Source organism: Aspergillus candidus (genome assembly GCF_002847045.1).
Source record: "Aspergillus candidus strain CBS 102.13 unplaced genomic scaffold BDW47scaffold_22, whole genome shotgun sequence".
In the NCBI taxonomy this organism is placed as follows: domain Eukaryota; kingdom Fungi; phylum Ascomycota; class Eurotiomycetes; order Eurotiales; family Aspergillaceae; genus Aspergillus; species Aspergillus candidus.
Genome location: NW_020194027.1, coordinates 239,633 through 266,216, shown reverse-complemented (window position 1 = coordinate 266,216; position 26,584 = coordinate 239,633). Strand labels below are relative to the sequence as shown.

Sequence of the window (26,584 nt, the reverse complement as noted above, 5' to 3'; positions counted from 1 at the left end):
AAATACATACTAATCCACCGTCTAAATAAAAACAAATCATTCAACATGACGTCGGTACATAGTAAGTTGAGCAGAGTATACAGAAGAGAGCGGCCCGGAACAACCATCCACCGTGCACAAAAATCAGCCTCCATCAATCAATCCAGCATTCAGACATAAACCGAATACTATTCAATCAGCAAATACCCCAAGCCGAGATAAAGTGGGTAAATAGATAGAATGGCAAAAGTCATCTTTACCCCTTGGAAAGACGCCTCCGAGCTACTCGCCGTTCGGTCCTTCTTCTATCCTGCTGAGTCTTATGATGGGACTGATATGCGATCCACCGCTTGTGCTATAGTATGTACCTACCTATATTGTCCTTCCTTCCTTCTTTTTCTACAATATGTCATATATTTTACTACATGCTATACATATTATATTATGTAAATAGTATATGTATATAGTAATATATGTGTACACTTGAAAAGAAATCTAGTTAACTATTTAATAGGTCGCTGCATGGAAACTACGCGGCAATTTACCACACGCTGTGGAAGCGACGGCGCTCTTGACCGATGCTATCTTGCATGATGATGCAGAGAAGAATTCCATCTTTGCTATTCGGGCGACTTATTCTGCTGCGTTTTGTCGGTTAGTCCTCACACCTCTATCTCTAATAGATAAAAAGAGAAAAGAAAAGAGAGAAAAAAAGAAAAGCTAAATGATATATCAGATTCGTAACCGCCCTCGTGGACTCCAAACAACCCGGCCAACGGAAGACCATGTTCCAGCGCGCCGTGGACCTAGGCCTTCCAGCATCATTCGTTGAACTTCGACACGAAGCCACGCACCGCGAGCCGCCCTCGCTCGTCGTGCTGCGCAACGCCACCCAGCGCTCGCTGGAGTGGCTGTGGGATTATTACTGGGTCAAGGCCGATCCCGACGCCGCTTTCTTGCCGCCGCCGCCTACTGAGGCTGATGATGAGGACGCTCTGCTAGTGCTTAGGGAAGCTGTTCGCGACTGTGTACGATTGTTTTTGGAGGAGGGGGAGCAGCAAAGCCAGCAAGAGCAGCAGCAGCAGCAACTGCCCGCAAGGAAGAAGCGGCGTGTGCAGACGCTTATGGGGACGTCGTTGGCTACGAGGTTGGGGTCGGTGTGTACGGAGAAGGAGGGGAGGAGGGCTGTTTGTGGGGGGTTGGTGGAGGAGGGGGCGCTTATTCCTGGGGGGCGAAGGTATGTGTCTTTCTTTCTTTTCATCTTCTATTCAGTCAGGGCCTGAAGAAAATGGCTAACATTCCCAGACTTGACGACTCCATGGACGATGCCTTCTCCCGGTGGGACCCATGCCTACAGACGCTGACAGACAGCTGTCCGGCTTTCCTAACGTCTCTGGCAGAGGAGATGGTGGATATGCTCGCCTTCACGGTAGCCAAGGCCAATAGCAAGGAGAAGGACGACGCCTACCGCGAAGGGATCTTCCTGTGGTTGGACCACATCTTACGATCGACAGAGTGGGCGTCTCGCCGGCGGGTACTGTCGTTGGTGTATGCGCGGGCTGCGTGCGAGGCGAGCTCCGGCCATTGGATGCGGTTGCTGAAGGGGGTGGTGGAGGAAGCGTCGTCAGGAGAGCCTCTGCGCAGAGCTGAGGCTGTGCTCGAGGCGGATTCCATGCAGGTGGATGGGGATGTGGATGGATCTGCGCGGGAATTGGGGAAATACGGTTGGGAAATGGATGGAGCTTGGGATAGTCGGCCGTTGGGAGTGGCTTAGAATATTATTCTGCCTTTTAAAAAAAACCAATTTTCTTTCCTTTTTCTTTATCTTATTGTATTTTATTAGGTTTTGGATAGCATCATTCATCTCCAGGCAGATAATGCACCGCCACAGTGGCTGACCCCACCAATCAACGGCCCCAACGTCATTGGTAATCCGCATCATCAATTGAAGAGGGGAATCATCATCTTGTATCACTCAGTCTCACGCCCCCTATTGACCCTCAATCCATGAACTTCTTCACAGCCCTTAGGCCCACAGCTGGACTGCGCCCTTATTTGTCCCTGACCCGATTTTCAGTCCGTCGCGCACCGACACGATTACAATCCAGAACCATGCACGTGCATTCGATTCCCATGTGTATGGAACTACCTATCAAATAATAACAGACCCAACGGTCGAAATGCCAGTCCATAGCTGATTTGATATCAGGGACCGGGAAAGGCAATAACTATGCCTATCTGGTGACAGACGAGCCGACCAAGCAGTCTGTTATTATCGATCCGGCCAATCCGCCCGAGTTTGTCTCCTGTCTTGTTGGTAGTTGTGGCAGGTAGTTTTATACTAACTGGGTAGAGTGGCTCCCGTGCTCAAGTCCCAGCTTGAGGCTGGGAAGATCGACTTGACTGCTATCGTCAATACCCACCAGTATGTTCCTCTTGTATAGAGAGGTGGAAGCAAAGCCGCTGATATGAAAAGCCACTGGGACCACGCTGGCGGCAACGAGGAAATGGTATTCCTATCCTTCTGGGGCAATCTACTTCTGATAGATAGATCTAACTAAGGGTGACAGTTGAAAATCTTCGGCAAGCTTCCCGTAATCGGAGGCCGCGACTGCCAGTCAGCGACGAAGAAGCCCGCTCACGGCGAGGTCTTCAAGATCGGAGATCGTATCTCCGTTACGGCGCTGCATACCCCGTGTCATACGCAGGATAGTGTGTGCTATTTCATGCAGGATGGGGATCAGAGGGTGGTTTTTACTGGGGATACGCTCTTTATCGGAGGTATTCCTTATTCAACCCTCCGGAAACTTCCCTTCCATGTTGTGGTCTTGAGTTGCTGATTAAAATGTGTCTATGTCAGGATGCGGCCGTTTCTTCGAAGGCACTGCCGCGGAGATGCACAAGGCGCTGAACGAGACGCTTGCTTCTCTCCCGGATGATACCAAGGTTTATGTATGTTGGTTTCTTTCCCTCCTTGTAGTGCACAGCTTACGATGAAAGCCCGGACATGAATACACCAAAGGAAACGTCAAGTTCTGCGCTACCGTGTCGCAGTCGGAGCCCATTCAAAAGCTGCAGGCGTTTGCGGACCAGAGCCAGCAGACGCAGGGGAAGTTCACCATCGGTGATGAAAAGGTGTGCTCTTACTTCCTCTTTTTGTTTTTTATCTGTGTGCGGTTAGCTGACGGCTGTAGCTGCATAACGTGTTTATGCGTGTTGAGGTAAGTGTAGCCGCTTGATTGTAGTTTTGCGACTAATGGCTGTAGGACCCTGAGATCCAGCAGAAGACGGGCAAGAAGAATCCCGTGGAGGTGATGGCTGCGTTGCGGGAGATGAAGAATAATATGTAGTGATCACGTTTGATCATAATTATAAGAGATTGGAACTGCCGTATCTACCGACTGACCCAAAGCATATTTGTAGACGTGCGATTAGACTTGTTACGTCCAATCTGGCTATATGATATTCTCAAGAGGTAAAACGATCTAAAGTAACAGATTTACTCAACACACAAATACACCATTATAGTCTATTTACAACCAAATCCCAATCTTATATCATAAGAACCTATGATCCAGTATCCAGGAAAAGGCGAATCCTGAAGTAAGATATCCACCATCTTGTTTAAGTATCACTATCATAGTGACGTCAGGTGTCACCATACTTTTATATACTCACCCCAGATATCCCATTCCCAAATTAATCCTCCTCCAATCCCTACCTATCTATCTATTTACTACAAGTTAACAGTTAAGTAATCCAATCAATTAATCGAAAAATAAATAAAATGTCTACCTGCCACGACAATCCCCCCCTTCCCGGTTCCCCTCGAACCACCAAAAGCAAAGTCCTCGAGACAGGCGCTGCTGCAGTGCAGAACTTCACTCCTGTCAAGCAGATCTGCGCCCATTTGAATGCGTTCCATGTCTACGCTGATGATCCGACGAGATGTGTGGAGGCGAATCATTACTGTTCGCATATTACTGAGGGTGTGTTTCTTCTCTCCCTTTTAACTATCTAGTTTTACCCCTACAGTAAAATAAGAAGAAAAAAAGAAAGGAAGAAAGAAAGGAAGAAAGAAAGAAAGAAAGAAAAGAAAGGAAAGTTAACGCAATATAAATAAAGACATCAGACAATGCCTCCTCTACGACTCCCCCAACGCCAACGCGCGCCTCATCGGCCTCGAATACATGATCTCCCCTCGCCTCTTCCGCACGCTCCCCGAAGAAGAAAAACACCTCTGGCACACGCACGAATTCGAAGTCAAGAGCGGCATGCTCGTCATGCCCTCGCCCGCAATGATGCCCGACATCGCGTGGGACACGGCCGAGACGTCCGAGATGTACGACGTGGCGCCGCTGTACGGCAAGACGTACCACTTTTGGCAGGTGGATCGCGGCGATGCGCTGCCGTTGGGCCCGCCTGTGCTGATGGGGAGCTTTGTCTCTGAGGAGACTGTGAAGCTGGCGGAGAAGGGGGGGTTGAGTGAGTTGTGTAAGGATAGGGACCAGCGGTTTGGGATTGATACCGCTAAGAAGGCGGAGATGAGGAAGGATATTCCTGATGTGGATATGGATCCTGGTATGTTTTAACTCTTTCTTTTCTTTCATGAGAGTTGTATGAATGCTAACAACATGTAGCTGCAGATGCTGGCAAGCCTAAGTAGGACAAGACAAGTACAGTGTAAAATGATAATAATGTCAATAGTATTAAGATAGTCTAAAGTGATGTCTCCCATCTTTACCACCCAGCATCCCATTCCCATAGTTAAATGGGGTCCACGCCGGGCTATCGTTCAGGGAAGTTATCCGAAGACAACAAATGTTCATCTTGCTTCACTGTCCACACTCACTCGCTCTGGTTTTTTATTTCGGCAGCGGTGAGCTCTAGCAATTTTAGAAGCTGATACTACATCATCTTGTCATGTAATCATATCATATCGTATCATATCGGGTAGTATGGTGATCGGGTCAAGATGCATTAATCTGACGCCAAGTTCAGGCATTGAGGAATTGTTTCAATTCATCATGTAGTTCATGGCTATAGCATGGATAGCCATAGCCCTGTAGACATGTACAATAGTACAGATACCACGGGGATAGACAGATAGACAGATAGATGGTGATCAAGATGTGGGAGGAAAGAAGAAAAGAGAAAATTGCGCGCACAAAAAAGTCGAATTTAAACGGCCGAGCGGCACGTGACATACATCCGCCGATGTAAGTGACTAGCTTATATCCAGGCTTCATTAGCTACATGCAATACAGTACCATGAAAATAAACACCCAGACAACCAAACCAGAAAGAAATAACAATTAAGACAAAAAGCAGAAATAAAAACGAAAAACAGAGAGATAAAAAAAAATGACATCAAAATCCATCCCCCGCCTCGTCGTCGACGGCATGGGCATCTTCTGCGCCTGCACCCTCGCCTGGGAGCACCTCTTCACCATCCAGCTGAGCGAAGGCCCCTCGATGTATCCGACGTTCAGCCCGCGTGGCGACCACCTGCTCATCTCGCGCGTACACCAGCGCGGCCGCGACGTGCAGGTCGGCGACGTCGTGCGCTTCTACCACCCGACGTTTCTGGGCGTCCACGGCGCCAAACGCGTGCTGGGGATGCCGGGGGATTTTGTCTGTCGGGATTTGCCGTTTAGTACGGGCGTTGGGGGGGAGGGGGAGATGATTCAGGTTGGTTCCTTTCCTCTCCTGGTTCCTTTTTGATTGCGATTTGGGGGGCAGGTAAGAAGAGAGGCTAATGGGTGTAGGTCCCGGAGGGTCATGTCTACCTCGGTGGGGATAATCTTCCTTGGTCGAGGGATTCGAGAAATTATGGCCCTATTCCCATGGGCTTGATCAATGGGAAGATCATCGCGAGGGTGTGGCCGCCGTCGAAGATGCAGTGGGTGCAAAACACGATGCAACCGGCTCAGGAGGATTGATTTTGCTACTTTCTTTTCCTTTTGCTGTCGATTCGGTAATTTACGGTGTACTATTTAGAAGCATGGAGTTGGGAGTTGTGGCTTTGTTCTTTTTTTTTCGTTGTGCATATTTATACATCCCATTGTACAGTACATGATAAATCTAAAATGATTCAAACTAAAGACATTTACCGGAAGGTCGACGGGTTCCTCCGCTTGTACGGAAGAGGATCGATCTTCTTGCGGCGCAGTTCCACGTCCGCCAGCGGGAACCCGATCTTCTCCATCACCTCCAACGTGGTCTCGTCCCACTGGGATCGGAACAGGTGCGCCCCGATCGCCTTGAGGTGGTAGCGGCCCTGCAGCGTGCGCAGCAGCTGGTTGTCGCGCACCGACTCCTTGGCCTTGACGGCCGCAAAGTCCAGCGGCTGGGAGTCCTTCTGCTCCAGGATGAAGAGCGACAGTCGGTGGTAGGGGCTGCCCTTTTGTGTGACGGGCGCCTCCCACGGCAGGACCATCTGCGACTCCGCCGAGAGTTGGGCCAGGTCGACCTTGGTCGAGGTGACCGAGATGGGCACGTTGACGGCCAGATAGTGTGTCCGGAAGTCAAACCCGTCCGTCTCGAGGTTCGGGACGTCGGGATCGACGATGGCGATGGTGACGAGCTTCTCGCCGCCCTCGAAGAGCTGGATGTCCAGCTTGGGCGCCGTGGTACTCGCGTTCGCCTGGACGAAATCGCCCGGCTGCACCGCACTCCGGTTGAAGTAGAGCTTAGTGTCGACGGTAGGATCACAATGGGGGAGGACGTCGGGGACCACCTTCATCTGGGTGATTCTTTGCACGAGGATCTTGCGTCGGTATTCGCGCCATTTCTGGTCGGCCAAGTAGCGGTAGATGGGCTTGCTCATGTCGCCTAGAAAAAAAAAAAAAAACAACCGGTAAGCACAGGAAATAGACTCAGACGGAAATCATCTCACCTTGTCCATCTTCAAACTTCTTCTTCACCTGCGGGTCATTGATGTCCGCGAGAACCTTGAGGTGCTCCAGATGCTTCTGCATCCCGCCCAGCCGGGACTTCTTCACCTGCTCGCCTCCAGCCTCCTCGACCGGCCGGACCTCCAGTCGCGCAATCTTCTCCCGCAACCGTGTGATCTCCTCCAGCTTCTCTTCGCGATCCTGCGACAGCACCTTGCGGGCCTCCTGGAAACATTGATACGGCAATTGCGCGAAGGGGATGTTGGCCGAGCCCTGCAGGGCCGCGCGACGTCGACGGGATCCGACCGGAGAAATTCCCTGCCGGATCAATCGTCTTTCTAACCGGGGACTCGAGACCAGGGCGGGATCCGGCGACTTGTTGAACGGCTGTTTCTGGACCTCAGATTGCGCTTCCTCTTGGACTCGGGCGGATGTTTGGAAGGTCCGCGTCGAGGACAATTGAAGGGCGGGAAGACCCCTAGTAGAGGCCTTTTGAAGACATTGCAGCAGGGGCTTGGACGCCCGCTCGCAATGGGCCATTTTGATCAGACCGAAAGGGAGAACGGGATGTGGAGAGAGAGAGAGGTGTTGATGGGGGATTCGGCGGTGGTTGGTGGTCGGAGAAGTCGAAAAGACAGTCAAGTCTTTTTTGCGTTCTCCGCCAAGACCTCAGCGGGTTAGCGCCAGATTCTCCGACCTGCAACTTTTGCGCTTCACTCTCTCTACTCTCCCCGGTCGACTTTCTCTTCCTTTCCATTCCACCTTTCATTCCTGGTAATTCAGGATTCTATTGATTTGGAAAATGCCGGGATCAGACGCTCTTCGTGCGTTGAGATGGCTGTCGCGCACCTCGGGGGGCCTGCTGTCGGGCGCTGAGACCACAACGGTACGGCTCTCTTTTATTATGATATGATTGTACTTGAAGTCTCCTTGAGACGAATGCTGATTGAGCTCTAGCAACGATGCATGACCAAGTCGTTCTCCCGGTCAATGGCCACCGAATCCCAGACGACCGATTTCCTCACACGCGAAGCCCCCCAAGCGGGCTCCCGATGGACTCAACCCGTCCAGGCCACCACCTACTCCTTCCCGTCCATGGAGCCCCTTCGATTTGTCGAATACCCCCGAAACCACCTCATGATGCCGCTCCGCAAAGATCTCCTTCACCGCGCCGTCGTGTACGAGGGCGATATGACCCGACAAGGAACGGCTAGCACCAAATGGCGGGATGAGGTGCATGGAAGCAACCGGAAGCTGGCGCCGCAGAAGGGAACTGGCCGGGCCCGTGTGGGAAACAAGAAGTCGCCCATCCGCAAGGGTGGTGGTGTGGCTTTTGGACCGAAGCCCCGGGACTTTGCGACGGGGTTGCCGCGCAAGATCTACGACCAGGCGTGGCGTACCGCTGTCAGCTACCGCTATCGACGCGGCCAGTTGATCATCGTCGACAATGACATTGCCATCCCCGAGGATGCCACGCCGCACTTGATCCAGGAGATCTTCAAGGTCAACTGCTGGGGTCGGGACTTTGGACGGTCGACGCTGATCACGGACCAGCTGAACGAGGACCTCTTCACGACGGTGCGTGCTGTGGGCCAGGACGCTAAGATCCTGGATCTGGAGGACCTGGATGTGAAGGACCTTCTCGAGACCGGACGGTTGGTGATCGAGAAGAAGGCGTTGGACCGCCTTCTGGCCGAGCATTCTCGGGATCTGAACCAACAGCCCGCCAAGGCGTTGTATTGAATTTTGGGCTATTGATTGGCGACATGGGTAATACTGCACTGGCTGGTCGGCTGTTCTATGTGTACAAATAGATGTAAATCGGCATTGATTCTTTCCAACATATTTCCTCTACTGTCATGTTGTAAGTCTACTATGGGACGAGTCCGCCAGTGTTTCCACTGTCCCGACTTGGGGTTATTCTACCATTGACACCAGTAATTTTGTAATTGACAACAAACTGACTAATTGAACACGCCTTACTCAACTTGAAGAGTACACTAAACCCCTCAAGATCATGGTACGTAAACAGTAGGCAATCCATTGTGGTGCTCGGTTGGGATCGGTTGCCGGCGAGGAAAAGCGAAAAACTCCGAGGTCGTCAAAGCGGAGACGGATAGATTTGTTGCTTCTCTTCATCGTCACTCCCCCAGTCGATCGCTCTAATCCATTACTAGTACTTAATTGACCTAAACCTAACTCAATCTACTCCCCCCTCCCTCTCATTCTCCTTCTTTTTCTACCCCCTTCTTTTCCCCTCCACTCGAGGTGGTCTCCACTCATGCTGCTTCGACACAGCTTTTCCCGCCTTTCCCCTCCGACGAGCTGGATCTCGCGGGCTTCCCCAGCGGTCACCATGCCTCTGCGCGCTAAGGTCACTAACCCGGCCTTTTTTGCTACGGCGAAGGTGGGTGTTGCGGCGGTGGAGTGTTGGATTGGGAGGAAAGGGCGCATGCTGACTGACCGCAGATGTCTACGACCCCCGAGATCCCCAAAGAACTGCCCGGAGACGAAGCGGATGATGTCCTCTTCAGCTCCCTCTACGGTGTGCGACTGATCGAGCTGAACCGTCCGAAGAAACTGAACTCCCTCAATGGATCGATGGCGCGCAAGATTCTCCCGCGGATGAAGGTGAGGCGCCTTGATTAAACCCCGAGATGCGACGGTGATTTGGGAAATGAGAGCGCTAACGCGTGGGTGTCGTCGGTTCTAGGAGTGGGAAAAGTCTGATCTGGCGAACATCGTGATGGTCTCGGGTGCTGGTCCCAAAGCGCTGTGTGCCGGAGGCGACGTGGCCGCGCTGGCTTTACAGAACGAACAGGGCCCCGAGGGTCAGCAACAGTCGACCGATTTCTTCGAACTTGAATACCGTCTCGACCACACGATCGCGACCTACAAAAAGCCCTTCATCTCCGTCATGGACGGCATCACCATGGGCGGCGGCGTCGGCCTGAGCGTGCATGCGCCCTTCCGCATCGCTACCGAGCGCACTCTCTTCGCCATGCCGGAGACCACCATCGGCTTCTTCCCCGACGTGGGCGGCTCCTTCTTCCTTCCCCGTCTCGACGGCGAGACCGGCACATACCTGGCTCTGACTTCGGAGCGCTTGAAGGGCGTGCAGGCACTCTACGGGGGCATTGCCACGCACTACCTGCACTCGAGCTCGCTGAGCAGCCTGACCAACCGGCTCGCCGAGCTGGTCTTCGACGACGAATGGCCACTCGGGCAACGCCTCAATCTGGTGAACCGCACCCTGGCGGAGTACTCGACCGGGATCCCATCTTTGGAAGAGGAGCCGATGCAGCTGGCGGGCGGTGTGCGCGAGGCCATCGACCGCTGCTTCAAATACAACACGGTGGATGAGATCTTCCAGGCGCTCGAGAAGGAGACCAAGCAGAAGAAGTGGGCCCGGCAGACGCTGGAGACGCTGTCAATCCGGTCGCCCACCTCGCTCAAGGTGACCTTGCGACAGATGCGCCTGGGCCGGGAGTGGTCCATCTCCGAGGCCTTCCAGCGCGAGGCGCACCTCGCCGGCATGTTCATGCGCCACCCCGATTTCGTGGAGGGCGTCAAGGCCCGCCTGATGGCCAAGCCGGCGCGCCAGGCCGAGTGGCAGCCGGCCACGCTGTCGGAGGTCACTGATGAGGCCGTGACGTCCTTCTTCGAGCTCCCCGAGGGCAAGGAGCGTCTGCCGCTGCTCAGTGAAGCCAACTACACGAGCTACCCGCATGCCAGGTTTGGGTTGCCCAGCGAGGCCGAGATCGAGCAGTACGTGCGCGATCACTCGGAGAAGTTCTTCAAGACCATCGCCGTCTTTGCGGCCAAATGGGACAACAAGGAGGGAGTGCGCGAGAAGGTGGCCGAGGTCCTGGCCCGGCGAACGGCGCAAACGGAGGAGGGCAACCTGCGATGGGTGGAGTAGAGGATCCTCTGTGTGTATTAGTATGCAATTGGATTCGTTGATTGGACTTGTATAGGATCTAGCAATTGAATTTTCATTATAGAATCATGCTTCATATACAGCTACTCGGTAGATAGACACGTGTACAACCTCGCTCGACTCTACTTCTTAGCATTCTCCCATGTCCTCACATAGATATCGGGTTGATCTCGTTATCCCCAGTCTGAAAGCCCGTGAAGCATCGCCGCGGGTGACACCTGAGGCCGCAACACACGTGCTGCATCACGTGCGCCCGCCTCAGGCCCCGCGCTTTCTCAGTCCGACAAACACAAAACAACTCCAGTGATGCTTCATTCTGATACTCTCCGCTCCTCTCTCTCCTCCTCTTTCGCTCTCATTGATTTTCTCTCCATTCCTCTTCCCAGTCTCTACTCCGTCTACCTTAGGTGGCCTCTCCTGTGCCCTTCCCACTCCGCCACGGTCTCCCTCCTTACAATCTTCATTGCGACTACTCCCCCCTTGCGTCGCCTCGGGCGGCAGCACACCCCATACTATCCCCGTCTCGCGCTGTCACCGCCGTCATGAGTGTGGTTCTGACCACGAGACAGGCGGAGGAACTGTCAGTATAACATAAACAACCCCCCCTTTCATCTTGCATCAATTGGGAACTGACCCATTGGTGGTGATGGTGCAGACACAAATCCTTAGTCGCCTACCTCAACTCCATCAACGCCTCCCGCAGTGTCGAAACGATCCGCGAAGAGCTGCCTATTGGGGACAACTTCGACGAGGTTGCCTGTAAGAAATATGAGGGTCTTCTGGAAAAGAAATGGACCAGCGTGGCCCGGCTGCAGAGGAAGGTGGGACTACGTGTGCCCGTGAACTGTTGAGCCCGCACAAAGCACAAAGCCAACTAATCGCCTGGCAGATCATGGACCTTGAGTCCAAAGTCGCCAGCCTGCAGGAGGAACTCGATTCGTCCTCCATAAGTGGCCGCTCGCGCGCCAATCAAGATCCCACCAGTTGGCTTCCGACGACGGCCCGTCACACCCTCTCGTCGCACCGCGACGGCATCACCGCCATTGCGTTTCACCCGGTCTTCTCGTCTCTGGCGTCCGGTTCCGAAGACTGCACCATCAAGATCTGGGACTGGGAGTTGGGCGAGCTGGAAAAGACCCTCAAAGGTCACCTCCGCGGGGTGTCGGGTTTGGATTTTGGCGGCCAGAAGGGTCACACGCTCCTGGCATCCTGTTCCAGCGATCTGACGGTCAAGCTCTGGGACCCGAGCAACCAGTACGCCAACATCCGCACACTTGCCGGCCACGACCACTCCGTGTGCGCCGTCCGCTTCCTCCCGTCCAACGGCAATCTTCTGGTGTCGGCCAGTCGCGACGGGTCTATCCGGATCTGGGACGCATCCACCGGGTACTGCGTTAAGACGATCCGCTCGCACGAAAACTGGATCCGCGACGTGTACCCGTCGTTTGATGGCAAGTGGCTGGTGTCGGGTGGCCGCGACCAGATTGCGACCGTGTGGGATCTCTCATCTTCCACGCCAGAAGCGAAGGCTACCCTGCTGGGTCACGAGAACTTCCTCGAGTGCTGCATTTTTGCGCCGCCGGCCAGCTATGGCTACCTGGCGACTTTGGCGGGGCTTAAGAAGCCGCCGCCGGCGACGAGCTCGGCTGAGTTCATCGCAACGGGGGCCCGGGACAAGACGATCAAGCTGTGGGACTCGCGAGGCAACCTGATCAAGACGCTGGTGGGCCACAACAACTGGGTGCGGGGGCTGGTCTTCCACCCAGGCGGCAAGTACCTGTTCAGTGTGGCCGACGACAAGACAATCCGGTGCTGGGACCTGGCGCAGGAGGGCAAGCTGGTCAAGACGATCGACGGGGCGCACGGGCACTTTGTCAGTTGCATTCGGTGGGCGCCGGCCCCAGCGACCGAGCCGCCTCCAGAGAACGGTGACGCCAATACGGCACCGGCCAAGAAGGCGCCGCCCAAGATTCGGTGCATCATCGCTACGGGAAGTGCCGACTCGAGTGTCCGGGTGTTTACGTAGCGGCGGTCGAGCGTGACGGACCTCCACCTTCGAATCTCAGGCCCTTCCGGTTTGGGGAGCTCATCGCATCGTCCCCACTGGGTTCGTTCCTGCGGGGAAGACGTGCTTTCCCGCCCCCGCGATCTACGTCTCGTGCTTTTGATACCCTAGCCTGATTCATTTCCCCCTTCTAGACCATGTTTTATACCATGTGTTCCCTGGACCGAGTACATAAGTCACCGTGCAGGACAATTGGTGACCTCTTTCCCCGCTGGTTCCGGACAGGCACCGCGACACGCGTCTGCGGCCTGAGATTGAGTTGCCTTGCGCCGTCCTCGAAGATGGAAGTAGACAGCCAGCACAGCGCGCTACGCCAGGGACTCGGCTCGGCTCGGGCCAGAAGGATGCCACGGGTGATGTACGCAGCGTTTTATTCCATGTAATGAGTCTGATAGAATCACATTCGCATTCATGCATCCATTCTCTACCTGCAGTGTATGTAGATGTTGCTGACCAGCGGACCGAGGGCCGTTGCCCGGGGGGATCTACATGATGGTTGACCCCGCATTTTGAGGTATATGAGGGTTGTAAATCTGGAGATAAACCTCGATATATCAACAGACCATTGGAGAAAAAAAAAAAAAGAAACATCAGCAGATAGAAACCGCAGAAATGACCACTCCCGCCGTGCCCACTCAGATGATCATCCTCCCGATCAAAGCCACCGCCACGATCGAGGACGTCACAACGCCCGACGGCCAGCTCTGGACGCAAGTCCTCGATGCACTCGAAGTATGGCCGGGCTTTCAGCGACTGTATTGGGGACGACACGTTGAAGAGGCCGACGTGGCGGAGTTGCATGTTGGTATGTTCTCCCCCTTCCCACCCCGCCCCGGAGGTAGATACAACCCAAAAACAGGATATACTGATAGAAAGAAAACAGTAAGAGACACCCTCCAGCAACACTACAGCCTCCTCTCGTCTCCCGAATGGACACACCTCACCCAGCAATTGACCAAACTTTTCACCCCCGAATCAACATCCCCCGCCGCCATCACAGTCCGCCACGCCCAAATGTCAGACTTCACGCCCTACCCGCAAGGCCTCGGCAAGGGCGCCCCCGTCACCGGAACAGCCATCTACCTCGCCGTCGAGGACCCGGAGGACGGGTGGGAGCGCGTCTGGGCGCTGTGGACGACGCTCATCTCGCGCGTGCGCGGCTGCCTGGGTTGCTCTGGGGGTTGGGTCGTTGAGCCGGTTGATGGGCATCCGAAGTGTTATACGGTTTGGGTGGGCTGGGAGAGTGTGGAGGTTCATGATGCTTATCATTATACGAAGGACTTTTGGAAGAAGAGGGTTATTCTGGGGTTGCATAATTTGGGGTGGAGGGAGTATGGGCATGTGGCTTTTACGGAGGGGAGGAGTAAGAGGGTGGGGAGGTTGTAGTGTATGTATATTATGTTGAGACTCCAATGGAATCGCTCTGAAAGGATGAGAAGGGGGTGATAAACTCGTATTAGAGCTATGTAGAGCTATGGAGGACTATGGAAGCTATCTAGATGGGAAGCGAGGAAAGGCTCTGGTAAGCAAGGTCTAATTAGGAAGATGTTAATATCTCTTTCTAGACTAGTATCTTAACTAAGTGTTTTCCTGAGATCTTATTCTTATAATATTCCTAGTATTAGATGAGGGTGGATCGGTTTCTATATTTTCAAACCGATCCGACTGAAATTCTAAGGGAAACCGATCCAATAAACCGATCCAGTCCAACACTAGTCCTTACTATCCTCCTGATTGTATTATCAGAGATTCTGATCTAACTCTATATAGTTTTTGACAATGATTTTAGTACTGTGAGTACTTTTGTTCCGCCTCCCTGATTGGGTTAGTGACTAGTGACAGCAGTCAGACTCAGAAATCGCATCTTCCAGGGAATAGGGCCTACTCCCGCCAATCTCGTTGCTGTGCCAAATAGGTATTTCATCCACAGAACTGCCCCTGATGGATCCAATCCATCCTGATGGTCATCAAGCTCGCCACACACGCCAGAACCCGGTATCGTGTCGTTTGTGCCGGCTGAAGAAGCTCAAGTGTAACCGCCAACAACCTTGTTCCAACTGCTCCGCCCGTGGCGTCGGGTGTGAATATTTTGGGCGAAACCCTGGTTCCACATCCACAGACTACACGAACTCCAGACAAGCGTTATCTGCAGCAGCTGAAAGTACGGAGCTCCAAGCTCGCCTGACAAGACTTGAGGAGGCGGTGTTTGGCAAGCAGGATGACAGACCCTCTGTTCCTACTGCAATGGCACCATCAACTGGTGAGGCATTGACTACGACGGTTAGACAAGGTTTCGATTCCAGCGAGGAGCATGAGGTGACATCTAGATGGCTTGAAGGCATTGGGACGCTTGAGAACCTGATTGTAAGGCTATCTACAACTGTCAAGACAGTCAATGCCTACTGCGCTGACCCTGCACCGAATCTGGCCGCTAGTTCAGAGCGCATGCAGTCAACATACCATTCAAAGTTGGCCCTATTCACCAGTTGCACAAGATTGTGCCAGCGGCGCGGAATGAGGCAGAACCTCGGACACCCAGTGTTCAGCTGCCTACTAAAGATGAGGCCATGAGTCTGTCCCAATACTTTCTGGACAATGTCCAGTACCTTCATCCCGTCTTCCAGCCTCATTCCCTACAGCATGTGATAGACGCAGTGTATGTGCACCCGAGTACACCGACTCAAAGCAAAGTGGCAAATATCGCGCTGCTGCTGAGCATGCTTGCTAGTGCCAGCCATTTGTGGAGACCACAGAGAAGCAAATGTCTGATCTTCTTATCTGCAAAAGAAGCTGCTTCCATGTCCTTGTTCTGGACCAATGCAGCGCTGGATATTCTGGAGTACTCGAAGCGAACTACTAGTGCCTCGATTGAAGATCTCCAGGCCACGATCGTGATCTCCTACGTTATCTACAATTCTCAAGGGTTTTCTCCCATGTTCCGTTCGCTTCATAGCAACATGATCATGATGGCCCGGGATCTTTCTTTACACAAGACTGATAGTCCCCGAAGAAAAGGAGAGACAGATCCACCGCCATGTCAGATTGACGCCGACGTAAAGAGAAGGCTATGGTGGCACATTGCTGCCACAGACTGGTAAGGTGCGGTCGTTTACTGGTCCACTCTTCAGCTAACACTAAAGCGCGTAAAAGGCTACTGGCGTTCACCCCCGGCCCGCAGGAGGGCACTTATTCTATTCAGCTATCGCAGATGCATGTAAATCAGCCGCATTATCCTGAGAGCTGCGAGAATGTCGCGGGGGATGCTTCACTGCTATCTACCTCCTACTTCCTTCAACGCGTTCGGATAGCAGAGACCTGTCGCGCGGTGATTGACTCCCTGCCCCTCTCTAAAATTATTGAGAATGCGAGCTATGAGCGCATTATCCTCTTGGACGGCAAATTCGAGGACTTGATCAGAAGTCTCCCGGCCTTCTTTCGGCTAGACCAGGGGAGCGAATTCTCTTATACCGCGCCCCAGCTTACCCTCCAGCGCTATCTGATCCACCTCGGGATCTATACCAGACGCAGCAGACTTCACCAGCCTTTCGTGGTAGCGGGGCTCACCGATCCCAAATACACGTTTTCCAGAAATGCTTGCCTCAATTCCTCCCGCGCGGCTCTGCAGATCTGCTACCAGTTGGAGGAAAAGAAGGACGACCTAGAGTTGATCCCCGCCAGGCTCGCAACCGTGGTACACCACGTCTTCATGGCCACTGTTGTGCTGGTGATGGACCTCTGCTCCAACAAAGTAGAAGGTTTCGAGGAACAGCGGCAAGCCGAAGTCACCCGAGCGTGCCGGATGCTTGACAGCTTGAAACAGGACTCCGCCATGGCCGCGAAACTGGCCCAACCTCTCATAGAAATCCTGCAGAAACACAAAGAAAGACTCCAGCAAAGCCAGCCGTCGACTGTGCCTCTCACGATGGTAGGGCCGCCTGATGCGCACAGAATCAGTCAAGTATCCCGGAATCCGTCAAGCGATTTCCATAGCTCTTTGCCCACCACTATCGGCCAATATACATCAGTAACGACCGCCAGCGGTGGTGGCCAGCAGCCAGCAATCCAGTCGGAACACGAACAACAACAACAACAGCCATATGTCGAGGACTGGGAATTCGATGTCATGATGCAGCAATACATCGATTTGGGCCAAAACATCGATGGGCCTTCTTGGGATTCTCTTTTTGATGACCTGAACTCTCACCATATGACGGATGCCGGGGGCGCTGTCTTTTATGGTTGATTGGGAAAGCTCTTGTTTGCACGGGGAGAGGGCTGGGGAAAACCCCAGTAAATGGCTTGTAGTCATCATGGTTCAAGTTCGGTGGCACACTAGTAAGAACTGGGTTTGAGTGCACTCACTCTATCTTTGTAGATCGACCGACAATATCCTTTGCTTTCTTAGTTTGGAATCTCCAGATCATAAAGGGGGCATAAGGTTCTACATAAATGAGAATCTTCCAACTCAGATAAAAATATGGCTTCAGATAATAGCACAAACGTGATCTCTATGTGGCTCTTAACACATCAATGGTTCCTGCTTCTGGGACCATATATCAGTGAATCTTTCCCAACGGAGGCGAAATCGGCAGCGTGTCCTTCGCCGTAGAAACCAATTCTGCAATCCGGCCCTTGGTCTCCGTGAACGCATGCTGCCAAGCAAACATGTGCAATGACTCGCCTGCAGTACCCATCGCGTCTGCTTCTTGATCAGAAATACTCCACTGCTCTGCTAACCCAGGGAAGACCCGTTCCATCTGCTCTGCGACCTCTTCCCGCTCATCAGCGACGTTGGTACCAGTTTTCGAACTGTACAGATCAAACGTATAATGCCTATGTCTCGCAAAAAAGGCTAGTGTTAGTCTATCATGATCGTGATCCAAGAATTTGGCTATGTGTGCTTCGTTGTCGTCGCAGTCGTCCTTCTCGTGTCGCTGGCGAGTGCTTGACGCCACCATGTAATCGTCATAGGAGCCCTCTATGCTGTTTCCCATGATGATGACGTGCGGAAGGTGTTGGTCTTCATGGTGTTGGAGCCAGTCCTTGCTGATTCTCTCAATTTTCCATGTCACTTTGTGCTTGAGGGGTAGACGCTGTGGTGGAAATCCATCTTGGTCCGTCACATTCGTGTCTTCGAGCCCGAGCGTGGCGAGGAAAAAGTTGGAGTGGTAACCTGGAAGACAATCAGTTTTCTTCTCTATTTCTCGATTCATGGATCAACATTTTCTGGGACTATATACCGCTGTCACAGAAATGCCGGTCGACCAGAATTAAAGGGTCGCCGTCTCGCCCCCATAGTTCTCTCATGGCCAAATAGCCGACATATGTCGGGATGCATGTTAGGTTGATTGAAGAGGTCCGGATGGTACGCATCATCAAACTATAACGGTGAAGGTTTTCATTAGCTTTTCCTGCCATGAAATGGGGGCTTTGTACCAGGTGGCTTACCTATCAATTCTAGGAGAGGCTGCCGATGTCTTTGCAATATCATACAACCATGCAGAACTCAATTTCGATACCCAGCTCTGCAAGATTCCAAACTCCAGCTCGATTCGGCGAGTGGCTCGGGAGTACTTGTAGTCGTGGAGATTATAGTCCCACACATCGCGCACCATTTCGTCACCTGCCTTGATCGCTGCTTCAGGGTCGATGCGCGCCCCCACGACGTGCTGGAACCGACGGAAGCTCTTGTACTTGGAAAGAACAAAACAGTAGGTGAGGAATCGAACCATCGTCCATGCGTCTAGCGGATTCCACTCAATCCCATCCACTCCTTCGTTGGACGATGCTATGGATGCACCTGACGGTGGGACACTCTCCGCTGTCGGCCTGACGTCGTAATCATCCACAAACACCGCGTTCTTGTTTTCTTGGCGAGCAATAGAGCTGTGCAGTACTGCTAGATCGTCGAAAATCTGCCACAAGCCATTCTCCTGGCAGATAGCGACCAGCTGCTCCTGGTGCCACTTGATCAAATCCCAGCCGTTTAGACAGCCGTCGTGAACCCGTGGTTTTTTCACCTGGGATTTGGGATAGATAGCCCTAATGGAACTCAATATTTCCTGTTCATCCCATCCCAAGTGGCGGAGTAACCCGTCCGGACTATCTTTCTTCGCACCAATCCTCAGTTTCTCGGGGTGAACGCGCTCAATTGTGAGCTTGGCCAGCATCTTCCGTGCGCCGTCACGCACGCTGGTGAGTCGTTCGATGTATTTGTCGAGCCAGGACGCTTCTTTGTCACTGCTGCTTGAGGCCCAGTGCCTATGCTTCTTGGTCATGTCGAGGAGCATTCCGGCTCGCAGCTGGCAGGAGGTGTCACCGACATGTGCGTCAAACGCGGTGAACCCAGCATTATCGACACGTGCATCCTTGGAAAATATGAGACGGCGATAAATCGTCAAGGCGTCGATGGCATCGGAGGATGCGCGAACTATGTCCGTGTAAATTGTTCCATAACAATTTCGCGGGCGAAGGCTTTTGGGTGCCGCTGTTGCAGGAAAGAGAAAATATGCCATTTTTTTTTTTTTCTTTTTTCTCTTTCAATTGAAGAGAGAAGTTTCGCTTCGAATAATTCTCGTCATCAAATTGCTTTGAGCCGATTGCTTCAGAGGAGTTGTTGCTTTAACTGGATCTATGTAAAACTAATCGCTGGATCTCCCGTCTTGATATATAGACAGAAGCCTCAACCGGGATTCCCTTCATTCTATTCCCCTTTCACGAAATCCATTGGACTGGAGAGAAACGCCGCTGTATTGGGTCAGGGACGGACCGACCCATCATCATCGTCATTGCCACTAATTGATCCCTGCTCAACAAGACTAACAAGATCACCGAGTACACCAGTTTAGTGGATAACTAGTGCGCGCGGAACTTTTCGGGATTTTTCGGTGGTGTGTGCACACTCCGAATCACAGCCTACCCCGATGTCTAGAACTCCATATGGAACTCGGAAAATGTTGTCCTCGAATGGAGTCATGTACAGAGGTGTACTCAGCTCTAATGCCTTAACGCGCGTCGTCTTGATGGCGAATGCCCGTTGTTACTCCTTTATATGCGGGAAGCTCGGAGATTAGGGCAGCGTGAGCATGCTCCGACGCGGAGTATGACAATATTCTTTGAGATAATCTCTCTCTGCGCTATAAATGGGGGTTTCAAATTCCCTTGCGCTATACACGCTTTCAGCGCCTTCCTGAGAAAAACTTTCTTTGCAGGGGTTCTCTTTGTCAGCTTCAGAGAATGGTTTCTATGCTCAGCACGACGGTCCTTGTTTTATTGCTCGCGATTTACACGCGGTATTGTAGACATGTAAGTGTTTGACTGTGTCTAACTGCTCCTTGAGAAATCGGACACTGACTCGCGCCATTACAGATCAGCAATGACTTCAAAGACAGTCAAGGTCTCAAAATCAAGCTACTCAGAAAGGATACCCGGTATCGAAGGTTCTCGCATGGGTAGGCAATCAAAAACAAACAATACGATTCGGGATTCGATGCTAAGGGAGAGTCTCGCACAGTCGTGAACTGTCCCAGGAAGGCCGGGAACTCGCCGGCGACGAACCATACTTGATCCAGAATGGATGGTGGACTCGCGAGCTGGTGATCACAAACCCGGATCACTTGCAGGAATTCTATCGAAAGGATGCAAAAGGTATCCCTTGTTTCCTACTCGAACTTTCTTCTGGTATGTAGACATTCATCCTAACCTGCGATGTTCCCAGATCACAAGAAGCCAATCAACATGAATCTGGGCGACTATTTTGGGCGGTGAGTATATCAGTTTGAGGACTTCTGTCTTGAAAGAACCTCTTGAGTTGTGGGCAGTAGCAGCTGACAACTATTCGTTCTCACAAGTCTTCTTGGTCAATGCCTGGGCCTTCAGGGAGGGCAGAAATGGGCCGTGATGCGCGCCCACTTCGAGCCCGAATTCTCCCATCTGGCAAGCGTGAACATGGCAGATAAATTTGCGATGGAGATCGAGAGGTGGGCCCTTGAGCTGTCAAGGAACCGTGGCATCCATCAACAAGAGGCCACTCTGGAGTCATTTCGTCGGAACCCCACTGAAGCTTGCCGGTATCTGCCTTTCCGCTTGACGGGGTTGACAGTCTATGGAGACGCGCTCGACACGGAGGTGGGTGTATCCTCTACCTAGGATGCAATCAGAATGATGGAAATTGTTGCAGTTGACTGACTCACACCACTAGACGTACCAAGATCTTGTGCATTTGAATGATCTCCATGAACAGGTGATGCTTGACGCTTTCTTCGGCAGATTCACCATCTCGAAAACCTTCAATATGCTTCCCACACCGTCAAGACGTCGTCTGGACACATTCAAAGCAAAATGGAGAAAGCTGAACCTCGACATAGTTGCGAAAGCAAGAACGGTATGGGGGAGACGGAGCTCCGGCAGCCGTTGTCATGAAGACGGTAGCTCACATCGAAGATATAGAAGAAGCTTCACTGCCCGGCCGAGCGCATTTACAGAGGTGTTGAATCTGGAAAGATGTCAAATGTTGAGGTCCGTTTTTACCAGCAAACACACCCACCTTTCCTTTCGGACATATGTGGCTAAGCTGGACATGAATACACCGCAGTTTCTAGAAACAATGGACGAGCTGTTGTTCACAAACATCGATGTGACCTCGACAGTCATTGCATTTCTCCTCATCAACATCGCAGCCAATCAATCCTTCCAGTCATCCCTGAGGGAGGAGATTGCCGCAAAGCAAAGCCAACCGTCCTATAATCTGAGCGATTACGTGTTGGAGAAGGACACCCTTCTTCATTATGCCGCAATGGAATCTGTTCGTATGAGTCCAGCTCTATGTAAGTCCAAACCCCCCAAATGTTGCAAGTTATCTTATCTTCCACTAACAAACCAACCTCGGGGGCATAAGGGTTTTCCCTGCCCGAAAAGACAGCAGCCGAAAAGATCATTGGAGGCTATCGAATCCCCGCCCAGACGCCCGCGGTTATCGACTGGAAACGCCTCAACACCACCCCGGCCATCTGGGGCTCCGACGGGGAATGCTTTCGGCCCGAGCGGTTTGCAGACATCTCGCCCATGGCATACCGATACGGCCTGTTGCGCTTCGGGATCGGCCGCGGGCGTTGTCTCGGGAAGAACATTGCTGACATGATGCTCAAGATGGTGACCGTAGCCATCGTGCAGCGGTATCTCATGAATCCTGCTGGTAAAGAGAAGAGCACCAGACAGGACCGGTTCACGGTGACATCGGAGGAGGAGATTGAGTTTACGCCGATACCTACCTAAATGGACTCAAAATTTGCGTTGGGTTCTTCAACCACGTAATTTTCGTTGACACAAAAGAGTTACTAGCCATCAGATAAAGTATAAATTCAAAGTATTGCTCGAGTTATCTGGTTAGTAACTAAGTAGATTGACCGGGTCCCGTAAGTGTGGCTACTAGGAGTAGCCACGTGCTCTAACAGTTTTCTATGCCGGTATTTGAAAGCCTATCCTGATATCTAGCTCCATATAACTCCGCGATAATACTATTACAGCCTTGCTGCCCGCCGAATCATTTGACTCGAAAGATCAAAGCATAGTCTATGATTAGATGCAGGCGAATACAGATGAAAACGGAAGGACGAGCCTACGTGGCATAATTGACTCTCCGCTTCAGACAGACGTTCCGATATCAATACTGCTTGGTATAGCAATTCAAGGTGGCATAGCAGTGGTCATTATTCTAACGGAATCGTGGAAAATAAGGGTTATGAATATTTCAGATCTGGTTGTTACTATCTATTAAACATTTTATACCTTGAGCAGAAAGGAAACAAGATAAGACAGAAAGAGATAGACCCGGCTGAACAACCTCTCCCTACGGCGTTAGACTTTTTGACCCCAAGAGAAAATCCAGAAGAAAGACAACAACAACAACGGTGTGGAATCATTTATGTTCCGAGCTTAACCCGTGTGAGGAAAGCAAAGTAAATCACTGCCGTGCAAATACTCTCTTCTCCAACTTGAACCGCGCCGCAAAGATGAGAAGGCCGCCCATAACCAGGGATGCCCCAGCATACATTGACAAGGCAAGATATCCGTAAGATCCGACCAGCTGGCCACTAATGGGGGTACCGAACAAAGCTCTGTGGTTTTCAAAATGGATGTGATTTAGCAATAGATCTGTTGAAGGAAGCACAGCTAAGAAAGGGGAAGCAGCAAATCTCACGTCAAAGCAAGTGATCCCATGAGGAAGCCTACTGCTGTACCATGGAGCTCGTGTGGTGCCAGGTGAGCTGCACAAGCGGATTGCAGACTCATAATAGCCTGGGAGTGAGAATTAGCAAAACTCGAAGCTCTGTTGTTTTTACGTTTTGGAGGGGTGCATACACCGGACGTGAGTCCATATGCTAGACACCAAACAACAAGCCCTCCGGAGCTCGTTGCTGCGGTCCAGCAAAGCGCAGTGGCTCCAGATAGCAGAGCCGCTGTACCACAGAGATTGAAATGCCCATAGCGATCTGCGAGAATCCCCGGCAGGATTCTGCCAAAGAGGGATGCGGCATTGATGATCGAAACCAAGTAAAACGCAAAACTGGTGGAATAGCCCAGGCTCTGCGCGTAGGAGGTCGCATAGAAGAACGGGCTGAACATGCCCAGATAGGAAATGGATAGACCCAAGCAGAGCACCATGAAGGTGGTGTCTTTGAGAAGCGAGACGAGACCCTGCCTGTGTGTATTGGCTTCCTCTTGTGGAATCGCGTGGGTTCCATCTCCCTCATGTCTCTTGTTCCTCTCTTCTTCATCTGACAGTATACGACGATGGTGATCATCATCGGCTCTCTTCGCTGGCGGGGTGACGGTCAAGACCGCGAGGACGAGGAGTGGGAGCATGATAAACCCGATGATGCGAATCGTCCAGCCAAAGGACATGCCATTCTTGTTGAGGAGCTCATTCAGCACAATCGGCCAGATCACCCCCCCGGCGGACGATCCTCCCACTGTCACCCCCATGGCTAGGCCTTTGTTTCTGTGAAAATACCGAGAGACGGTCGCGATCGCTGGACAGAAAAGACAAGACATACTGGCGCCCATAAGCACGGCTTGCGCCAGAAAGAATTGATAATACTGCTGGCAAAGTGAAGTCATGAAGATGGCTACAAGCATGGCCAGGCCACCGAAGATGAGAAGTATCTAGCGTGCGTCTCCGTTAGCCGTCTGATTTACCAATTTCCGGGGGATCAAGGCATAGGGGGTTTTTTTTTGCATACTGTAGGTCCAACACGATCGACCAAAACCCCAGCAATCGGAGCACCAGAAAAGAGCGCAAAGGTAGAGAAGGAGCCGATCCACGAGATGTCGAAGCTAGAGAGGTCACTTAGTTGATGCGATTCATAGTATTCCTGGAAAACACCAAAGGCATTGAGAAACCCAACACTGCAAAAGAAAGTGAAGAAGGCTCCTACTACCGTCAGCCATGCTCGGAATCTATCACTTTGTCAGTACGGATATCTAATCCCACGAAAATAGTATCTGACTGACGTGTGTTCAGAGCCACTGGAAGTGGTAGAAGAATGAATTTGGCTCATATTCGGTTGATGACTTTCCACTCTGGATGGCAATGATCAGAAAGCATGAAAAGGTAGACCTTTATAGTAAGTAACTAATCAATGACTCTCTCACTGTATATGAAAACATCGTGTGGTATCAATAGGGTCCATGGAGGTCTCGGAGATATCATGGACCTTCCGCGGAACATAGTACGTATGCTCGGAGCATCCATGGAGCTTCGAATCCGGTCATCAAGTCTCCATACGTGCATATTATGAACCTCAAATCCAACGCAGCAAAATCCTTGGTCAGTTTCGTTCTTGATTTTTCTTCCCGCGAAAATAGTACTCCAAGATCAACACTCCAGATCTCGAGGTAAATATCCAGGGTCTTTGCTGGCCGCAACACCAATGAGACAGTTGACTTGGGGTATATACTATGAACTAAGCACACGGAAATGCTGACATGGAATCATGCAGGTGCTCACTTATCACCCCGATTACGATCTCGAGGATTGTGATATAACCATGTATCGCCACGCCATCCTTGGGGCTGAGTCCTACGCCGTATTTCTAAATCTTGATCTCCGGACAACCTACTTGATCGGATCTTGTTAGCGTTAGCCAAGTCGCCTACAGAACATCACCCAATATCGGCCTGCCAAACGTTTGCCTGTTTCAGACCTATCAAAGTTGTCCGTGTTCCTGTTAATCCCTGTTTTGTGGGTATCGTGGTCCCGCCATGTTGCCTCACCCACTCCAAACCACCCCCCAGAGTTTACGTCTGGATCATCCGGAGGAGTCGTTCATTCTTTTGAAGAAGAGTTGACTCCAGATTATGTTACAAATTGCTGTATATAGGTGAGGCTGGACTTCATGCTAGTTATAGCCAGGCTTTGTCGTGACTGTGCATCCATTGTTGGATATTGTAGTCTCAATCTCCCCATGTCGTGGGAGGCCTAGTTTCTCCCCCCCTGGTCGTTAGAGACAATTCTCTTTCCTACTATCCTGCTATAGGATATTCCTACTCGGACAAGTCTCGATATATAAGCCCACCTCGCCTAGCTAGTAGTGCAAGTCTGCCCAGAGATTAGAAGATCCTGATCATAATCATGACATCCCAACTCCCTCCAGTACAAGATTCTATCAGAGCCTCTTGCGATCGTTGTCGGGCAAAAAAACTAGCCTGCGTCGTCTCCACATCAAACCAATCCCGGATTCCGGGCCAGCAATGTGAGCGATGCATTCGGGCGAGAGTACAATGCGTCTTTAGTCGCCGCGCGCACACACGCAGGGGGAATAGAAGCACCCAGCGATCAAACAACAAATATACCAGCAACAACACACCAACGCAGAGATCCCAAATCTCAGGGGATCCGCAGCAGCCAGCAGGGACTGGGCATGCTTCGATACCCTCCGAACTGCACCCCGGATCCTCCATGGATCTCACAACTCTGGGCCCCTTTGGAGAACACATATACGGGATGGAGTTACCGAGTGTGGACGACCATATTCTCCATACTCATCTCGATTCTTTCCTCAAAGACGAGGAAATTTTGCTGCAGCTGCATCCTTTCGCGAATCACTTTGGCATGTCCTCCTTGCCCTTAACAGCCGAAAGTACCCACGAGTCCCCACCACTTTGGGTGCAAGGGTCCTCCGAGCCTCAAGACTCCCCCATCGATGAACAGAACAACTCTCCTCAATTCCTGAACGCCTCTATGCTCGTGACCGAGATCAACGAGCAAATCGTTCTTGTCAAAGGCGACTCGCGTGTTCCAAGCCTCAGTGGTTCCGAAGAAAACTCCGACAAGTACCACGTCGGCCCCATCTTGGGGTTGACGCGAAGACTTGCAGCCGAACTACGAAACTCATGGCGGCCAGAATTGTCAGTCCAAGACATACAACAACAGCTCCGGCCCGCCTCTTCTTTCTCGACTTCGGCATACCCCGTGTGTCCGGAAGGCATGGACTTCTTCAGCATACCTCCAAGTCAACAAACACCGTCAGAGGTTCTCGATCCCCAGTCGATGTCCCCAGAGGTGCCGGACTTTGCAACCAATCTACTAATGCTGACCGGTTACGCGTCTCTCACGAAACTCTACACGATCGCTTTCAGCCAGATTCACAATATCCTCAAACAGTTGCCGGAATCTGTATCCTCCTCGCGCAACGCACCAATACC

At 51.9% G+C, this 26,584-nt stretch overlaps 12 protein-coding genes across 12 annotated transcripts; 9 read left to right on the top strand and 3 right to left on the bottom strand.

Annotated features, from left to right (window-relative positions):
• Positions 1–170: 170 nt before the first annotated feature.
• BDW47DRAFT_131737 (Metallo-hydrolase/oxidoreductase) lies at positions 171–3,329 on the top strand (the record flags this gene model as incomplete). The annotated part of the gene is made up of 13 exons (XM_024817382.1): positions 171–339; positions 494–633; positions 716–1,216; positions 1,285–1,744; positions 1,933–2,116; positions 2,189–2,276; positions 2,333–2,404; positions 2,456–2,489; positions 2,550–2,760; positions 2,840–2,931; positions 2,980–3,114; positions 3,174–3,200; positions 3,246–3,329. Exons 1-13 carry the CDS (start codon positions 220–222, stop codon positions 3,327–3,329), a joined length of 2,148 nt encoding a protein of 715 aa, XP_024672095.1. The 5' UTR covers positions 171–219.
• A 367-nt stretch (positions 3,330–3,696) lies between these two features.
• On the top strand, positions 3,697–4,860 carry BDW47DRAFT_31420 (OBAP family protein). The gene is made up of 3 exons (XM_024818728.1): positions 3,697–3,968; positions 4,105–4,560; positions 4,620–4,860. The coding sequence occupies exons 1-3, from the start codon at positions 3,767–3,769 to the stop codon at positions 4,643–4,645; spliced, it is 684 nt and encodes a 227-aa protein (XP_024672094.1). The 5' UTR covers positions 3,697–3,766; the 3' UTR covers positions 4,646–4,860.
• Positions 4,861–5,343: 483 nt separating this feature from the next.
• On the top strand, positions 5,344–5,921 carry BDW47DRAFT_125780 (putative mitochondrial inner membrane protease subunit 1; the record flags this gene model as incomplete). The annotated part of the gene is made up of 2 exons (XM_024816442.1): positions 5,344–5,670; positions 5,748–5,921. 2 exons carry the CDS (start codon positions 5,344–5,346, stop codon positions 5,919–5,921), a joined length of 501 nt encoding a protein of 166 aa, XP_024672093.1.
• A 164-nt stretch (positions 5,922–6,085) lies between these two features.
• On the bottom strand, positions 6,086–7,471 carry BDW47DRAFT_105797 (mitochondrial 54S ribosomal protein mL38; the record flags this gene model as incomplete). Its single annotated transcript, XM_024812641.1, has 2 exons — positions 6,878–7,471; positions 6,086–6,813 (listed from the first exon to the last, which is right to left on the bottom strand). The coding sequence occupies exons 1-2, from the start codon at positions 7,413–7,415 to the stop codon at positions 6,089–6,091; spliced, it is 1,263 nt and encodes a 420-aa protein (XP_024672092.1). The 5' UTR covers positions 7,416–7,471.
• A 121-nt stretch (positions 7,472–7,592) lies between these two features.
• Positions 7,593–8,682, top strand: BDW47DRAFT_105796 (mitochondrial 54S ribosomal protein uL4m). The gene is made up of 2 exons (XM_024812640.1): positions 7,593–7,761; positions 7,833–8,682. The coding sequence occupies exons 1-2, from the start codon at positions 7,678–7,680 to the stop codon at positions 8,616–8,618; spliced, it is 870 nt and encodes a 289-aa protein (XP_024672091.1). The 5' UTR covers positions 7,593–7,677; the 3' UTR covers positions 8,619–8,682.
• Positions 8,683–9,231: 549 nt separating this feature from the next.
• On the top strand, positions 9,232–10,797 carry BDW47DRAFT_117584 (mitochondrial 37S ribosomal protein mS47; the record flags this gene model as incomplete). Its single annotated transcript, XM_024815102.1, has 3 exons — positions 9,232–9,282; positions 9,345–9,506; positions 9,589–10,797. 3 exons carry the CDS (start codon positions 9,232–9,234, stop codon positions 10,795–10,797), a joined length of 1,422 nt encoding a protein of 473 aa, XP_024672090.1.
• Positions 10,798–11,132: 335 nt separating this feature from the next.
• On the top strand, positions 11,133–13,347 carry BDW47DRAFT_105792 (WD40 repeat domain-containing protein). The gene is made up of 3 exons (XM_024812639.1): positions 11,133–11,395; positions 11,471–11,636; positions 11,705–13,347. The coding sequence occupies exons 1-3, from the start codon at positions 11,358–11,360 to the stop codon at positions 12,839–12,841; spliced, it is 1,341 nt and encodes a 446-aa protein (XP_024672089.1). The 5' UTR covers positions 11,133–11,357; the 3' UTR covers positions 12,842–13,347.
• Positions 13,348–14,739: 1,392 nt separating this feature from the next.
• BDW47DRAFT_105787 (uncharacterized protein) lies at positions 14,740–17,482 on the top strand. The gene is made up of 3 exons (XM_024812638.1): positions 14,740–15,244; positions 15,316–15,974; positions 16,031–17,482. Exons 1-3 carry the CDS (start codon positions 14,822–14,824, stop codon positions 17,121–17,123), a joined length of 2,175 nt encoding a protein of 724 aa, XP_024672088.1. The 5' UTR covers positions 14,740–14,821; the 3' UTR covers positions 17,124–17,482.
• BDW47DRAFT_117581 (uncharacterized protein) lies at positions 17,437–19,395 on the bottom strand (the record flags this gene model as incomplete). Its single annotated transcript, XM_024815101.1, has 3 exons — positions 17,437–18,053; positions 18,121–18,260; positions 18,329–19,395. The coding sequence occupies 3 exons, from the start codon at positions 19,393–19,395 to the stop codon at positions 17,437–17,439; spliced, it is 1,824 nt and encodes a 607-aa protein (XP_024672087.1).
• Positions 19,396–19,835: 440 nt separating this feature from the next.
• BDW47DRAFT_31352 (uncharacterized protein) lies at positions 19,836–20,679 on the top strand. Its single transcript, XM_024818727.1, has 4 exons — positions 19,836–20,185; positions 20,249–20,331; positions 20,394–20,527; positions 20,598–20,679. The coding sequence occupies exons 1-3, from the start codon at positions 19,932–19,934 to the stop codon at positions 20,444–20,446; spliced, it is 390 nt and encodes a 129-aa protein (XP_024672086.1). The 5' UTR covers positions 19,836–19,931; the 3' UTR covers positions 20,447–20,527; positions 20,598–20,679.
• On the top strand, positions 20,618–22,153 carry BDW47DRAFT_117580 (cytochrome P450; the record flags this gene model as incomplete). Its single annotated transcript, XM_024815100.1, has 6 exons — positions 20,618–20,643; positions 20,731–21,007; positions 21,081–21,263; positions 21,329–21,397; positions 21,474–21,705; positions 21,777–22,153. 6 exons carry the CDS (start codon positions 20,618–20,620, stop codon positions 22,151–22,153), a joined length of 1,164 nt encoding a protein of 387 aa, XP_024672085.1.
• Positions 22,154–22,841: 688 nt separating this feature from the next.
• On the bottom strand, positions 22,842–24,438 carry BDW47DRAFT_117579 (major facilitator superfamily domain-containing protein; the record flags this gene model as incomplete). Its single annotated transcript, XM_024815099.1, has 5 exons — positions 22,842–22,995; positions 23,079–23,850; positions 23,935–24,043; positions 24,121–24,337; positions 24,392–24,438. 5 exons carry the CDS (start codon positions 24,436–24,438, stop codon positions 22,842–22,844), a joined length of 1,299 nt encoding a protein of 432 aa, XP_024672084.1.
• Positions 24,439–26,584: the final 2,146 nt, after the last annotated feature.

Coding starts and splice junctions, on each gene's coding strand:
- BDW47DRAFT_31420 (XM_024818728.1), top strand. CDS start 3,767: ATGTCTACCTGCCACGACAATCCCCCCCTTCCCGGTTCCCCTCGAACC. Junction 3,969..4,104: donor CTGTTCGCATATTACTGAGG/GTGTGTTTCTTC, acceptor ATATAAATAAAG/ACATCAGACAATGCCTCCTC. Junction 4,561..4,619: donor TGATGTGGATATGGATCCTG/GTATGTTTTAAC, acceptor AACAACATGTAG/CTGCAGATGCTGGCAAGCCT.
- BDW47DRAFT_105796 (XM_024812640.1), top strand. CDS start 7,678: ATGCCGGGATCAGACGCTCTTCGTGCGTTGAGATGGCTGTCGCGCACC. Junction 7,762..7,832: donor CGGGCGCTGAGACCACAACG/GTACGGCTCTCT, acceptor ATTGAGCTCTAG/CAACGATGCATGACCAAGTC.
- BDW47DRAFT_105792 (XM_024812639.1), top strand. CDS start 11,358: ATGAGTGTGGTTCTGACCACGAGACAGGCGGAGGAACT. Junction 11,396..11,470: donor ACGAGACAGGCGGAGGAACT/GTCAGTATAACA, acceptor GTGATGGTGCAG/ACACAAATCCTTAGTCGCCT. Junction 11,637..11,704: donor TGGCCCGGCTGCAGAGGAAG/GTGGGACTACGT, acceptor ATCGCCTGGCAG/ATCATGGACCTTGAGTCCAA.
- BDW47DRAFT_105787 (XM_024812638.1), top strand. CDS start 14,822: ATGGATCCAATCCATCCTGATGGTCATCAAGCTCGCCACACACGCCAG. Junction 15,245..15,315: donor GGACGCTTGAGAACCTGATT/GTAAGGCTATCT, acceptor TCTGGCCGCTAG/TTCAGAGCGCATGCAGTCAA. Junction 15,975..16,030: donor CACATTGCTGCCACAGACTG/GTAAGGTGCGGT, acceptor AGCGCGTAAAAG/GCTACTGGCGTTCACCCCCG.
- BDW47DRAFT_31352 (XM_024818727.1), top strand. CDS start 19,932: ATGCGGGAAGCTCGGAGATTAGGGCAGCGTGAGCATGCTCCGACGCGG. Junction 20,186..20,248: donor ACACGCGGTATTGTAGACAT/GTAAGTGTTTGA, acceptor GCGCCATTACAG/ATCAGCAATGACTTCAAAGA. Junction 20,332..20,393: donor TATCGAAGGTTCTCGCATGG/GTAGGCAATCAA, acceptor AGTCTCGCACAG/TCGTGAACTGTCCCAGGAAG.